The sequence below is a fragment of the Teleopsis dalmanni genome, chromosome 1 (assembly GCF_002237135.1).
Source record: "Teleopsis dalmanni isolate 2A chromosome 1, ASM223713v2, whole genome shotgun sequence".
NCBI lineage: Eukaryota > Metazoa > Arthropoda > Insecta > Diptera > Diopsidae > Teleopsis > Teleopsis dalmanni.
In genome coordinates this window covers 76,232,428-76,246,713 of record NC_051846.1, presented here as the reverse complement: position 1 = coordinate 76,246,713, position 14,286 = coordinate 76,232,428, and the positions used below count along the sequence as shown (strand labels likewise).

At 30.6% G+C, this 14,286-nt stretch overlaps 1 protein-coding gene and 1 long non-coding RNA gene across 3 annotated transcripts; one reads left to right on the top strand and one right to left on the bottom strand.

Annotated features, from left to right (window-relative positions):
- Nucleotides 1-6,854: 6,854 nt before the first annotated feature.
- On the bottom strand, nt 6,855-9,472 carry LOC119668397 (glycine--tRNA ligase-like). Of its 2 annotated transcripts, none has more exons than XM_038077885.1 (2): nt 9,382-9,457; nt 6,855-9,319 (listed from the first exon to the last, which is right to left on the bottom strand). In XM_038077885.1, exon 2 carries the CDS (start codon nt 9,310-9,312, stop codon nt 7,009-7,011), a length of 2,304 nt encoding a protein of 767 aa, XP_037933813.1. In that variant the 5' UTR covers nt 9,313-9,319; nt 9,382-9,457; the 3' UTR covers nt 6,855-7,008. The 2 variants fall into 2 exon arrangements, 1 of the variants encoding a protein (XP_037933813.1); XR_005251485.1 differs by having other exon boundaries at nt 9,255-9,300; nt 9,382-9,472.
- Nucleotides 9,473-12,132: 2,660 nt separating this feature from the next.
- Nucleotides 12,133-12,435, top strand: LOC119673527. Its single transcript, XR_005252068.1, has 2 exons — nt 12,133-12,342; nt 12,405-12,435. It is a non-coding gene; the product is annotated as an uncharacterized LOC119673527 (long non-coding RNA).
- Nucleotides 12,436-14,286: the final 1,851 nt, after the last annotated feature.

The following is a 14,286-nucleotide window of genomic DNA, read 5'->3' as shown; positions in this document are numbered from 1 at the left end:
GAGTACTAGGCTTAATATACAAGAAATATACCAAAATACAAGTCTATTTGTAGTTGTTATTTTTTATGTAAAAAAGAATACAATCCGATAGTTTTATATTCCTAGAACTAAGCTATATAGGGAAAAAAGTTGTTCAGAATATTGAATCCTATCAATCCGTTGTGACCCTTAGAAAATGATTATTCATTCATCGTTATTACTATAAACAACAAATAAAATAAATTCCTCTCGGAGGACAGGATTTTTTGTCGTAACATCTCATCATCATCATTCGTGACTATACAGTCCATGTAAGACCTAAGCCTGACCTTAACAACAGTCTTCCATTCTTCTCTGTTTTTTGTTTTTGTTTGTCGTAACACCTTCACTTTCTGAATTCGTTATGCGGTTTTAAATCTATTGATATGATTTATATTTACACATACTTAAATATTAAAATGATTACACATATATAATCCATTAATGGCAATTTTTATAGAATTAATACATCAAGTAAATTACTATTTACTGTAATTATATACATACATATAATAGAGTTCAGTTCATTCATTTCATAAATTAATTGAAAGAAAGAAAACAGATTATTAAATGTAGATTATCTACGTTGGACAATGCAAAATTTTGTTTTTTTTAAGGGAAGGAAAGAATAAATTGTTATTTCAAGTGGCCGCTTAATAGTTCGTTGAGATAGTGATTTAGTAGAGCAGAGTAATCTGATGGAAATATAGGTTGAAAAATAATTAAGTGGTGTAAGTAAGTAGTCGATAACGAAATGTTTTGGTTTGGAATTTTGATATGTAATTAAAAATATTGTTTTTAAGTTATTTTATTAATTATATACAATAACATAAATACTCGTGTATATATAATAAATAAAAATATATAAATCTTTCTGTACCAACTAACTCTTTATCTATTAAGAAAAATAATTTTTGGATAGGATTTCAAGCTATAATAAAATCTTTTCTGATATTTTTAATAGTAAATTTTTCTGACTTGAAATAATAATAATTATTAGTAATTAATTTAAAAATATTTATTATAAATTATATCATATTTTTATGACTTCAAGTGTTTTGTTATGGCTCAAATATTTTAGACGCAGATTGGCTTTTTTATAATATAATATTTTATAAAATATTAGTAATTATATCACACAAGCTAAAATATATATAAATGTAATTTATTTATTTTTTTCCTTTTTAAAACAATAAATAATTTTACAATTTTTAACCGATTCGTCGACTAGAGAGCGGTGTGTCTTTGACATCGTAATTTCTAGAACGGAATCAAGCATACAACTTCTGGATCCAACGTTTACAGCATCCTCACCTTAAACCGTACAAATTTCTTTGCACATTTCTTAGTAGCAAAATTATGATATTTTAGTAATATAGGATCACAAAGATAATTTCTTCAGATATTTCACATATTTTTATCTATCTCCATCAACGACAAATTACACCACTGCCTTGACAAAAAAAAATGTTACCTGAAATATCACCTTTTAAATACGTGTTAGTTTTACATTATCCGATTAGTGTTGGCACATGTTTGGGTATCAACACCATCAGATGTATCAGTGATAATAAATCCACGGATATTTGTTCTATAAAAATTAGATAAGTAGGCTCACTTGCACGTACTTTGCTAAACCAGAAACCCATCCAAATCAACACGCAGTTTATTTATTAGACAATAGTAAAATGAAACCAGCATGTTAAAAAGATATCATATATAAGATTTAGCTTTTTAAAATCGAACCTTAAACGACTGTCTGTAAAATTAATTAACACATCGGTTGATAAGTCCGTAGAATAACGCACCGTATCGATTATTATGAAACTGGAGCTGTTGAAGCGAGATAAAATGTGGACCATTTTACTCCAAAATCGAATCAACAGTCAACTGAATGAACAGCAGCGGACAAATCTCGCCCTTAGTGGCCAAAAACGCAACAGGCACCTAGCAAGGTAATGGTTTTTTGAGATGCGCGTGAAATTTTGTTCATTGACTACAAAAATTCCAGACCCTCTAAAGCTATCGCTAAGAAATCGTGAAACAACGTCCCAATAATAAAATTTCTCTCTCATCAGACAACGCGCCACAAGTCGTTGGGTACTTTTGCACGAACTATAGTTTCAATTCTTCACCAAAGGTTCTACGTGGTATTAAACTCACAGTTTTCCTCTATATACGATAGCACATTGGACCAATAGACCTAAGTAGATCCCCTAGGAATCGCCGGTATAACCTAACGTAACTTAAAGTTTGAATTGCTTTCATGCTCATCATATTAGCCTGATTTGACCGTCTGCGATTACTATCATCTTGCAGACCTCAAAAAAAGATACAGGTAAAGATATTTGTGGCTCTAATGAAAAAGTTATCGTCGAAACTAAAGCATATTTTAAGGGCAAAGATGAATCATACTACCAAAGAAGTAAAAAAATGTTAGAGAAGCGTTGGATTGTGTTAATATCGAAGAAGACTGCGTTGATGAATAAGACAAATTTTATCAAAAAGTTGTTTTTTTGGTTATTCTATCGATTTATCAGCCGATGTGTTAAAACTACTGTAGAATTATTTTGTTACATATTCCAGTTGGTCTCATTGGAGACTTATTGGTTCTTATTGTAACTACTAAGTACAATAATATAATTTGATTATTACTAATAATTTAGTTTCCAAATAAAATTTATTATAAAAAAAAAATAACTTTTTATATAAACACTTAAACAATATAATATATAAACACTCAAGTACAATGCAAAACAATTTCGCATTTTTGGCAAGATGCCCACATGCAAAATGTCTATTTAGAATAGAAACTGGTGACGATGCGGCAACAGCCAACAATTTTGTTTTTGCTATTTTAACATTTTTTATTTTATTTTGAATTGTAAATTTTATGCACTTATAAAAAAAAATACACGGAAGTAGAGAAATTATTATGGGAAACTTACCGTGCTCGTAGGGTGAAAACGTTCCAGCGTCTATATTAATGTATGGATCAATTTTAATTGAAGTAACATCCAAACCACACGATTTGAGTAGCGTTCCGAAGGAGGAAGCAATAACACCCTTGCCCACTCCACTAATGACGCCACCTGTTACCAAGATGTACTTCATGCTGCAGAAGATAAATACTATGTTTATTTAACATTTCGCGCCTTTTTCATGCAACATATCTTGTTCTCTTTATGTTCTTTTAACAATAAACACAAACTCACCTGCAAAATTTTACTTAAAACTCTAAAAAAAAAAGAAATTTTATGTAAGTTAATTTGCGCGCCCACGCTTAGCGTTCTAGATTATGGATTGAAGCGTTGATATGGGTTAGTTTTTGCACACACAGCACGCGTCACGACCAATTTCAAATGTTTGTAACTAAAAACGGCACAAGTCACTAAACTAAATCACTGCTCTAAGCTAATGATTTTTCAACGGATATAATATATGTTTTGCACTTTCAATTTGTAGTCACACGATCCTAACGAGTGATGTATATACAAACTGCGTCGCAATATGCAAGGTTTCACAACTGCTATATTCGCGAGCACGTGCTTGGAGACAACTTAGTTTCCTGATATAAACTCAACGAGACAAAGTATGATTCTAAGCAGCAGCAAGTCTCAATGTTTTGATATTGCCAACGAAGTGGCACGATTGTTCGACACATGTTCATTTTCCGCAAATACACGGTTGCATTTGGTGGTAACAACAAAAGTACCAACAACGTCTATACAATGAGCAAATAAAACATATAGTGCGGCAGCAAGTTATTGCCGTGTGCGAGTTCAAGTAAATTGGTGGTAAAATTGAGGGAAATAGTAAATTATGTCGGTATGACAGCGAATGTTGGTATTTACCAAAATTTCGAGTAGGGTAAATAAGATAATAATTAAGTAAATTACGTGTTACACAATTGTGAAAATTTTATAAGATGTTTAGGTCGTGTGCGAGTTAGGCTAAGTTGATGCTAACACGTATCGACACATTAATACATTATCGACACAACTTAGAATTTCCCACATTTAGAACGCAACTTAGCCTAACTCGCACACGACTTTAATAATATAAATAAATTGGAAAACTTTTAACCCAAAATAAAAAATAAGTGCAATAAATAATTAAGGACGTGTGCGAGTTAGGCTAAGTTGATGCTAAACCAAATGTGAGATTTTTTGAGATTTTTTGCACTGCTCACATTTAGTCATTTATCAACACGTATCGACACATTACTACATTATCGGCACAACTTAGAACTACCCTCATTAAGAACGCAATTTAGCCTAACTCGCACACGTCCTAAATATATATTTACATAAGTGCAATGCAAAAAATCCCTAGGAAATTTAATTTATCTTCACCTCAATTTATTAGAACTCGCACCTGGCTTAAATCAAAGCGTGTGGAACAGAAAAATGTATCAGAAAAATTTCAATAACCTTATATAAATAACATTTATTCATTAATTTTGATTCTGTAATGGTTTTAGATAATTTTTTTTCAATATATGTTTTGAAAATGTAATTTATTATGGATTAAATTTTATATTTGCTATATAGTTGCTGCTATATTTTATTAATTTAGGTCGTGTGCGAGTTAGGCTAAGTTGCGTTCTAAATGAGGGAAATTCTAAGTTGTGTCGATAATGTGTTGATGTGTCGATACGTGTTGATAAATGGCAAAATGTGTGCAGTGCAAAAAATCCCAAAAAATCTCTCATTTGGTTTAGCATCAACTTAGCCTAACTCGCACACGTCCTTAGTATTTATGTATCCTATCATATTTATTGTATATTATTATATATCATGTAATTAGTCTATGACACGATTATACCATGTTTTCCCTAATATATGTAGTTTTGCTAATAATAAGTTAATAACGATAATATACCATACAAGGAGTTTTTATATAAATGACCACATTATGAATAAATCAACTCATACCTATATCCTTAATTACATAAAATGAAATTAAATTAATTTGGAACGTGTTCATACTGTTTCAAATTAAGAAAATCATGATTTTTTTGTTCACAAATCGATTGCTTAAAATTACATGCTCAATATGTTACACTGTTTGTATCTGCGAAATCTTAAAAGTTGATTAGTTTCGTTGAAACGAAGACGATATTAATATTTTTGCGAAATAAAAGTGTGTCTGAACATAATATACTTAATATATAATGTAGCGGATCTAGACAGAGAAACTTAATAATTCCCGAAATCTTGGGTGTTGCACGATTGTGCGCAAGACCGAATGGCAATGCGTGAGTGTGTTTTAGAACGGTGTACACTGGATAACTGGTGACTTCTGGTTAAAATGAGCATTTCCGAGGTCCAATACTCGTTAGGTAGAGCTTAGTACCAGTTGCGTGCGAATCTCTCCATTAAATTCGTTGTTGATGTGTAAATATGAGTTATAATAATGAGAGACTAAACAAGTGGCGGTAGGTTCGTAGCAAAAAAAGTTTTTAAGAACCTTTAGTTATGTTAAAAATCATTCAATTAAACGGAAGGAAAAATTAGAAAACCATATATGCATACATATAAAAAATCCCTATCTATATTTTATTATCCAAGAAGTATTTAAATTTTGCTTATACACTATTTAAGTCTTAAATGAATACTAGATATATTTAAGACTTTTTTTCATACATTAATGATTTCTTTTACATGTACGAGTAAAAAAATTAATACACCCACCTGTTTTTTAACTAGCATATTTTCTTAGAAAGTAATATTATTCATACAATTATTTATTTATACAAATAAATAATAATTATAGGAGCCGTTATTATGTATTCTCTTTCAGTTTTATTACTTCTTTAACGCAAGTTTTTTTGATATTATAATTTTTTAGCTTTTTCAAGAACATAACTAAATTGATATTATATATATATATATGTATTAATAATATATATACTGTACACAAAAAAAGTATTTATAAATATAGATCCTTGCAGAAGATATAATACATACCGTAACTTATACAAAAAGTTTTTTATAAACAACAGTATTTACAGGACAATGAATGCCCTTATTTTAATAAATCAAATTTATTATAATATAAATTATGATAATGTATATGTATATGAATTTGTTTAATATTTTTAAATCATAAAACTATATTTATTACGATTAAAATGCAATAATTTTATTTTACACGAATTCAGCGAGTTTATTTAAGAGACTTATTTCATTCTAGTATGGAAAGACTTAAATTGTGTATAAAATTAATTTAATGCGAATTTTTAGAATGAAATAATTTTAAGGATATCGTGTTATAATGATAATAATGACCGGCTAAACTCATTACTAAATAAAAAACACCAAACGCCATAGCAAAATTTAAATATTACTTTTTATTCATACGTGAAAAGTGTAGGCAAGACAGTATCCACAAATTTAATGTTTTATATATAAATGCAACACTGTTCTTCGCCACAGCTGCCTGATACATTCCACAAATTAACTTCATCCCTCAGTTTTGCCGGTACGCGATTGCAGTAAAATCGAAAGTTAAACGGAAATTTAAAAAGTTGTTTTGAATTTAAATAAAAATTTAATCAACTCTTTGCATTATAACAAAAACAAATAATTTATTTTTGAAATAAGTAATTTAGTGCAAGTAACTAACTTTTAAGTAGTCAGCTTAATTGCAGCAAGTGCGTTTTTTTTTCGATAACTTACCTCTAGCTCTTATCAGAATTTATTAAGGCCAATTAAAAAAGAATTAATTGAAAGCAGTTTTTATAGGTAAGCGGTTTCTTTACTTAAATGCAATAATATATAAATAACATAATTGTAATGTAAAAATTTTAATTTAAAATAACGAATATCAAAAACAAAATGTTTTGTGGTGAAATGTCTTGCGTTGCTTTTTACCAATTTTGTTTCATATATGCTTTTTCTGTATTTTTTCCTTTATAAAATCGAACTTTTATGGCTCTGTCTTGCTTTTATATCAAGAGATTTTTTAAAAATTTCGAGAATGTGCTTATTTGGTCGCTTCCTGTTGTTCGAATACTGGGAATTTCTCCAAAATTTCGCTCCACTGCACTTTACCAGTGGACAAATCCTTAACGACATCTATAACTTCATCAATACTGATGCGTACCTGCTTCATGGTGTTACGATCTCTTAGAGTAACAGTATGTGGAGCCTTCAACGTGTCGAAATCAATTGTAATACCAAATGGTATCGCAATTTCATCAGTACGTGCGTACCGACGTCCTATTGAACCACTTGAATCATCAACTTTGTGTGAAAGCTCTGCTTTTGTTAAACTGGCTGAGAGTTGTCGTATAAAGGGATTGAATTCTGCATTATTCGATAGAGGCAAAATTGAGCATTTCAGTGGCGCAATCACAGAAGGCAGTGTAAAGTAACAACGCTGTTCATCACCCTCACGGCATTGGAAATTTTGTTCCAAGAGTGCATACATAATACGTCCAATACCAAAAGATGGTTCCACCACACTAGGTATGATTTCCTCAACGTGCACAGTTTTTGTGGTATGCTTCACGCTGATTGTGTCTGGCGTAAGTTTGAATTCATTCGCTGATGCTACGTTCAGCACATATTCGTTCTTTGTGGTCAAATCCTGTTCGACAGTTTTAATATCATCTAATGTTAACTTAGCTAAGGCGTCAGTAATTAGCTTGGCATCCTTTTTGAATGTTTTGCCTAGCGCTTGTTTGTTGGCTACAATTTCGGAAACTTCAATAGTTTTCGGTGCAGGCAAGCGTTTTTCTGCTACCAAACGTACACCTGTGGCGGCCATGTGCTGACTCAAGTCGTAAGCGGAACGATCAGCGCAACCAACGCACTCTACCCAACCATAACTTGTAAGAAATTCGGCATCCCAGCAGTCACAAGCGTAATGCGCCATTTCATTGTTCATATGCTGACGGAATCGCATGCACTCTTGCTTAATGCCAATCGCTACAGCAAATTGATGTATACGTGCCATGTAGTAACCGAGCGTTTCGTTAGCCACAAGTCCACTTTTCACGGCTTCGCCTATTGTTAACTGCTGCGCAGATTTGCCGTCCATTTGATTGCAGGCAGAGTAAAGCGTCATTAGCGTCGAGCTTACATTCTCAAATTTAGGATGATCCTTTTGTGTTGGATCACAGAAATGTTCGATTTCAGCCATGGTAAATTCACGTACACGTATTAAACCGGAACGTGGGGAAATTTCATTACGGAATGAATTACCTATTTGTGCCACAGCAAAAGGCAATTTGCCTTGGTTGAATTCCAGTAGTCGTTTGAAGTTCACAAAAATACCTTGCGCCGTTTCTGGTCTTAAGAAACCTTTAACTAAACCTGTAGGACCAATTTGTGTGGCAAACATTAAGTTAAACTCAATTGGTTCTGTCAAATCATTTCCAGTGAGCGGTGATTTCATGTTGTATTTTTGTAGCACTGCAGCCATTTCCTCCTTGTTCATGCCATCTAATTTTATGACGCTATCTTCACATTCAGCTTTCAGTTCCGCAGTCGCGTTCTTCTCTTTTGATAACTTCTCCAGTGCATTCTTAATTAAATGATCTAGACGAAAGCATTCTCCGGTTTTAGTATCCTTCACCATTAAATCTGCAAAACGATCAACATGTCCAGATGCTTTTAGAACAGGTTCAGGTGTGAGAATTGAGCAATCAACTTCAAGCATTTGCTCTTCTAAACTGAAAAATTGTCTCCATAAACTTAATATATTGGATTTTAAAGCACAACCCATAGGACCAAAATCATATTGACCAGTTATGCCACCGTAAATTGCAAAACTTTGATCATAAAAGAAGCGCCGCTTCAGTAAATCTTCCATTTTCGAACGATCAAAAGTAACTACATTTGGTGTTAGTTCCAATTCACGATCTTCCAAAGTTTTCTTACGTATTTTAAGTTCAGCAACGGCTTTTTTTACATCTAATTCAGGTGCACCTTTCGCTTTCAGTTCGCGTACCAGATTACCTTGTTCGAGCACCTTTTGACGCAATGGTGCCAATTGCACTTCTATTTCTGGATTACTCATTGGATTAAACGTTTGTAACCTCACTTTACGTTTAGTTTTCTTTGAACCCCAAACACTTTGCGGTGCAGGTGATGTATCTGACTTTTTAACAGCTGATTTTGTTAGTAACGGATTATGTGAACCACTAAATGATTTATAGGGAATGTGAGTGTAATGAAGTCCGTTCCAACTGGAAGCTTCTAGTAGCCAATTTTGTTTGAATTTTCTAGCCGTTAAAGTTGTAGCGCGTAATTTTAAAAGCGCTTTAATCACCTGAAATGACATAAATAATCTTTACTTAAACTTCAAATATTGTTAATTCATACATAAAAATAATGAAATAAGTGAATGTACCTTTTTTACAATTAACCAACAGAACCACGAGTAAAAGTCGACGTTGCAGTTTCGTCAGCGAATGCGGCTGATGAAATTTTCATAGCAGACATTATAAACAGTGTTGGTAAATAAACAAATAAATGTAAACAAAATTTATTTCCATTAGAATTTGGTATAAATTGTTTATTATTTCATTTATTATGCATAATATATAAAAGACATTCATTAGCGATACTAGAAACAATTTCATGATTATTATCTTATCATTATATATTAATATAAATATTTGTATGTAAATTTGCAAGTACATTTACATATTTCTGAATATCGTGTTATAACGCTTTAAATTTTCCTGTAAGTTTATTATAATAAAATGAAAAAAAAAAAAATAATAAACATTACGATGTTTTTATAATATATGAAATATATAAAGAGGTTTAGATAGTATGTTTCCATTGGCTTCGTTAGACCAGTTAATTTACTTGAAATTGTTTGAATTACTCGAATCTCAAGTAAGTTACTTGTCTAACGAAGCCAGTGAAAACGTGATATAAGATGTTTTACTTTTTCGGTTATTTTGTTCTTTTGTTTAAATAATGAAAAGAACAGTGACAAAATATATTTGGAACACATTTCAAAAAGCATTTAAATAATTGCTTACTGTATATTTCTTTTTGCATCGCTTTTTTATGTCACAATTTCTATTTCTATTTATTGCAGTAAGTGAAAAATAATAAGTTAATATCTCAAAAGACACTTTTTAAATTTAAAATTATATATTATCCATTTTATAATTTTTCACAAAAGAATTAATAATATTTTTAATAAGCCTTAATTCTGGTTAAGATGTGTCTTCAGACTTACTATTTAGGTCGTGTGCGAGTTAGGCTAAGTTGCGTTCTAAATGAGGGAATTTCTAAGTTGTGCCGATAATGTAGTGATGTGCCGTTACTTGTTGATAAATAGCTAAATGTGTGCAGTGCAAAAAAATCGCAAAAAATCTTCCATTTGGGGTTTAGCTTCAACTTAGCCTAACTTGCACACGTTAAACCACACTTTATTTGTGGTCATATAAAACAGCTGTTAATTTCAGTGTAATTTTTCTACTGTGGTAAAATATGTCGAGTGTTATACTATGTTCAGACACAACTTATTTTCGCAACATTTTCATATCGTTTTCGTTTCAGCGAAATTAAGTTGTTTTCTTCATACAAAATTTAAGGTTAGAACGAATTTAAGGAAAATGGCATTATTTTTAAGCAAAAGATAGGTTGAGATAACAAAAAAGTGACATTTATGTTTAAAAACAGCTGACTTTAATAAAACGGAGAAAATATGAAAGTAATGCAAGTTTTCAAATTTGAATAAAGAGAAAAAACTGTAACTGTTATTAATTTAAAATGGAGTGAAAAATAATAATCTACACACCTAAAATTCACTAAAACTAATAAAACTACCGAATGCCATCTTTTATAGTTATGACAATCAACTTTTAAAATTTCACAGGTACAAATAGTGTTTCGAGCATGTAATTTTTAATATTCGATTTGTAAACAAAAAAATATGATTTTCTTAAATTGGAGCAGTATGAACACTTTCTAAAATAAACTTAATTTCATTTTAACGAAATTAAGGAAATTTGGACAAGCATAGTATAATTTTGCTACTCTGGCAAAATTTCTAGAGGTTATAAATTAATATTGAATGTTATACATTATTCTCAAGTGTTATACAAATTTACCAATCAAAAAAGAATATGGCATTTAGGTCGTCTGCGAGTTAGGCTAAGTTGCGTTCTAAATGAGGGAAATTCTAAGTTGTGCCGATAATGTGGTGATGTGTCGATACGTGTTGATAAATGGCTAAATGTGTGCAGTGCAAACAATTCCAAAAAATCTCCCATTTGGTTTAGCATTAATTTAGCCTAACTCGCACACGTCCATAAAGTTAATCTCGTTTAAAAAATTTAGCTTAGATTTACCAATCGAAAACGCTGATACTTTTAAGGCCGTGTGCGAGTTCGAATAAATTGATGGTAAATTGAGGGAAATAGTAAATTACATTGGTATGACAGCGATGTTGGTATTTACCAGAATTTCGAATACAGTTAATTAGATAACTATTAGGTGAATTAGGTGTTTTATTGTGAAAATTTTTTAAGATTATTAATAACTAAATAAATAAATAAATTTGGTTACTTTTAATCAAAAATAATAAATAAATGCAATAAATAAATAAATATTTACAAGAAATTCCTAGAACATTTCAATTTAGTTTACCTCAATTTACTCGCACACGGCCTAAACGTATCATCAGGTTTTGCTTATTTTAGGTCGTGTGCGAGTTAGGCTAAGTTGCGTTCTAAATGAGGGAAATTCTAAGTTGTGTCGATAATGTATTGATGTGTCGATACGTGTTGATAAATGGCAAAATGTGTGCAGTGCAAAAAATCCCAAAAAATCTCCCATTTGGTTTAGCATCAACTTAGCCTAACTCGCACACGACCTTAGACCAATGTTGTGCTTCATTTCTCGTTTTTACATTTTACAACACTGCGCCGCGCTGTCATATGCAGCTGTTTTGGATTTTCCCTTTAATCTCTCATTCTTATTGCGGTTAGTAGCGTTGTTTATGTTCCACTTTTCATAGAGCTTCTTCGTGTGTTGCGTTTTAGTTGCGTTTTCTTGTTTAATTAAGTAAATTTTCTTAAAGATAAAAAGTATTATTTTTAAATATAAGTTATTGAATAGAAAAAAATATATTATAAACAGTGCTTTTCAAGAATAAATATAAAAATATTTGGTTGTGATTACGCGTAGTAAAAATAAATGCACATAAAAGTGTTTGCTTAAGAAAAAAACGAGAAGAGAAAAAAATCGTAAAGAACTTCGAACTTCTTGGCTTGCGGAGTCGCTGTCAATTTTTGTTGTTGTTTGCGTTGCAACGCAGTTTATTGCCCTATTAATTGACGAACTACGGGTAAATATTCATAATTTTCGTTATACAATATGTTTTTATTTAAAATTTTATTATTATTTTAGTGAACAAAAAGAAAATATATTAACAAGATTTAAAAAAAAAATTAGTTTTAATTGACGGAGTTCTGGCCTTTAAATGATGTCAGTGTTTTGAGTTCATTTGCATAAAAATTAAATTTTGTTATGCCTTCATCGATTACTGATGCTTCCGTGCTGCCTTCATTGCATCATTTGTCAACGTTCAGCTTTGAATACTAAGGAACTCAATACGATTTTAAAGAGGTGAGAATATTTATTATAAATTATTATTTTTAATTTGTAACTAATTAATTAAGTGAAGTGAATATTAATATTCTAAAAGTGGGTTATATAAAAAAGTAACTAATGGAAATTAGTTCTGTCATTGTACTTGAGCTTGTTTACTTTTGCACATGAATCATCCAACCACTCACTTAAGATGTTTTCATACTGGGTTGAGCAGTTTTGAATAATTTAACTAATTTAAAAAAAAAAAAATATATGCACATAAACGGAAATAGCAAGCTTCCCTTTACGGCTTTACGGTTTGCCTTGACTTGTTGTTTCCAAAGAAGTTTATCTGTCACGATGTTTGGGTTTTTTTTCTATCATTTTCTATTTTTATTAAAACTAGTAAATAAACTTAAAATATGCATTTTAGAAATAAAAACATTTCATATTGCATTGTTTTTGTATAAAAAATTCTCTTATAAAATGCCAATAATTAAATTGGTGATCAAATTTACATATAACATTTACTCTGCATAAATCTAAACGTTCATTTTTTATTAAATATTTAAATAATTATATAAATATGCATAAATGTGTCTCTCAAATAACATTATTAAATATATACAACCAACGGAAATTTTTAAAAAAATTTAATATTACATTTTTCTAACAAATTATTAAAATATTTGTCATTCATTAGAAATTAATTAGTCACAGTTTCATTTAGTCGAAAGAGGTTTGGAATCCTAAATCGAGGGATTATTAGCCCACAGCAATTACGAGATTTATAAATAATCTAGAATTGTTTTAGTAGGAGTTTTAGACGCACAATAGATCTTTCAGGTCGGGGTGCATTCATAGCCTATTATTTGATAATAATATAGACCAAGAAACCATGAAAGGAATTAAATATATATATGGGTTAAGATGCGAGTGAATGAAGATAGAGTGAGAGGAAGAAGGGTCGTTTGGGATATTGGCAATATGAGAGTATGGCTTTGTGCCATTTGAAATCAGCCTATATCGAAAGATTCCTGAAGCAAGTAGGTTACATTTCAAAGCTATATATTCATCCCGACGACCAAACGTCGGTTAACACTATCAAAAGAGTAGTACAACAGACTTATTGCTAGCCATAAACCGTAGTTTAACATTGTTTATTGTAATTAGAATGGAGTCATCATCCAAAGATATTGTTACATTTATTATCTGTATTGTATTGTATTGCATCTGTATTTATTTATCTGTATTTGAGTAAAATTGGTAAACCTTTTCTATGCGCAATACATTATATTTCATTTGCTGCGGTGTGCCATTTTTTATTCTAAAAATGTAGACTGACCACTATAATGTTTATCATTAGTCTTAATCGGTATCCGAGTTGTTAGGTTTTTGCTAATAGTTATTATTAGCTTTGTGTCTGAATTAGATGGGAAGACTTTTTTAGGCATAACACAATAGATTTCATAGATCGCCATTGTGTAATCTATTATTAATATTCTGACAAAGGGTTTATTTTAAGGTTTATCATTAAATTATTTTGTGTCTGAGTAGGATCAGTAGAATCTCTCTAAATGTGAAACAAAAGATTTTTTAGATCAAGGTTTATCATTGTTCCTTCTAATAATAATCATATTATCAGCAAGAGACTAATTGTGATCAATAGGCATTAGGAGAAAAATTCTTCTATGTTTCC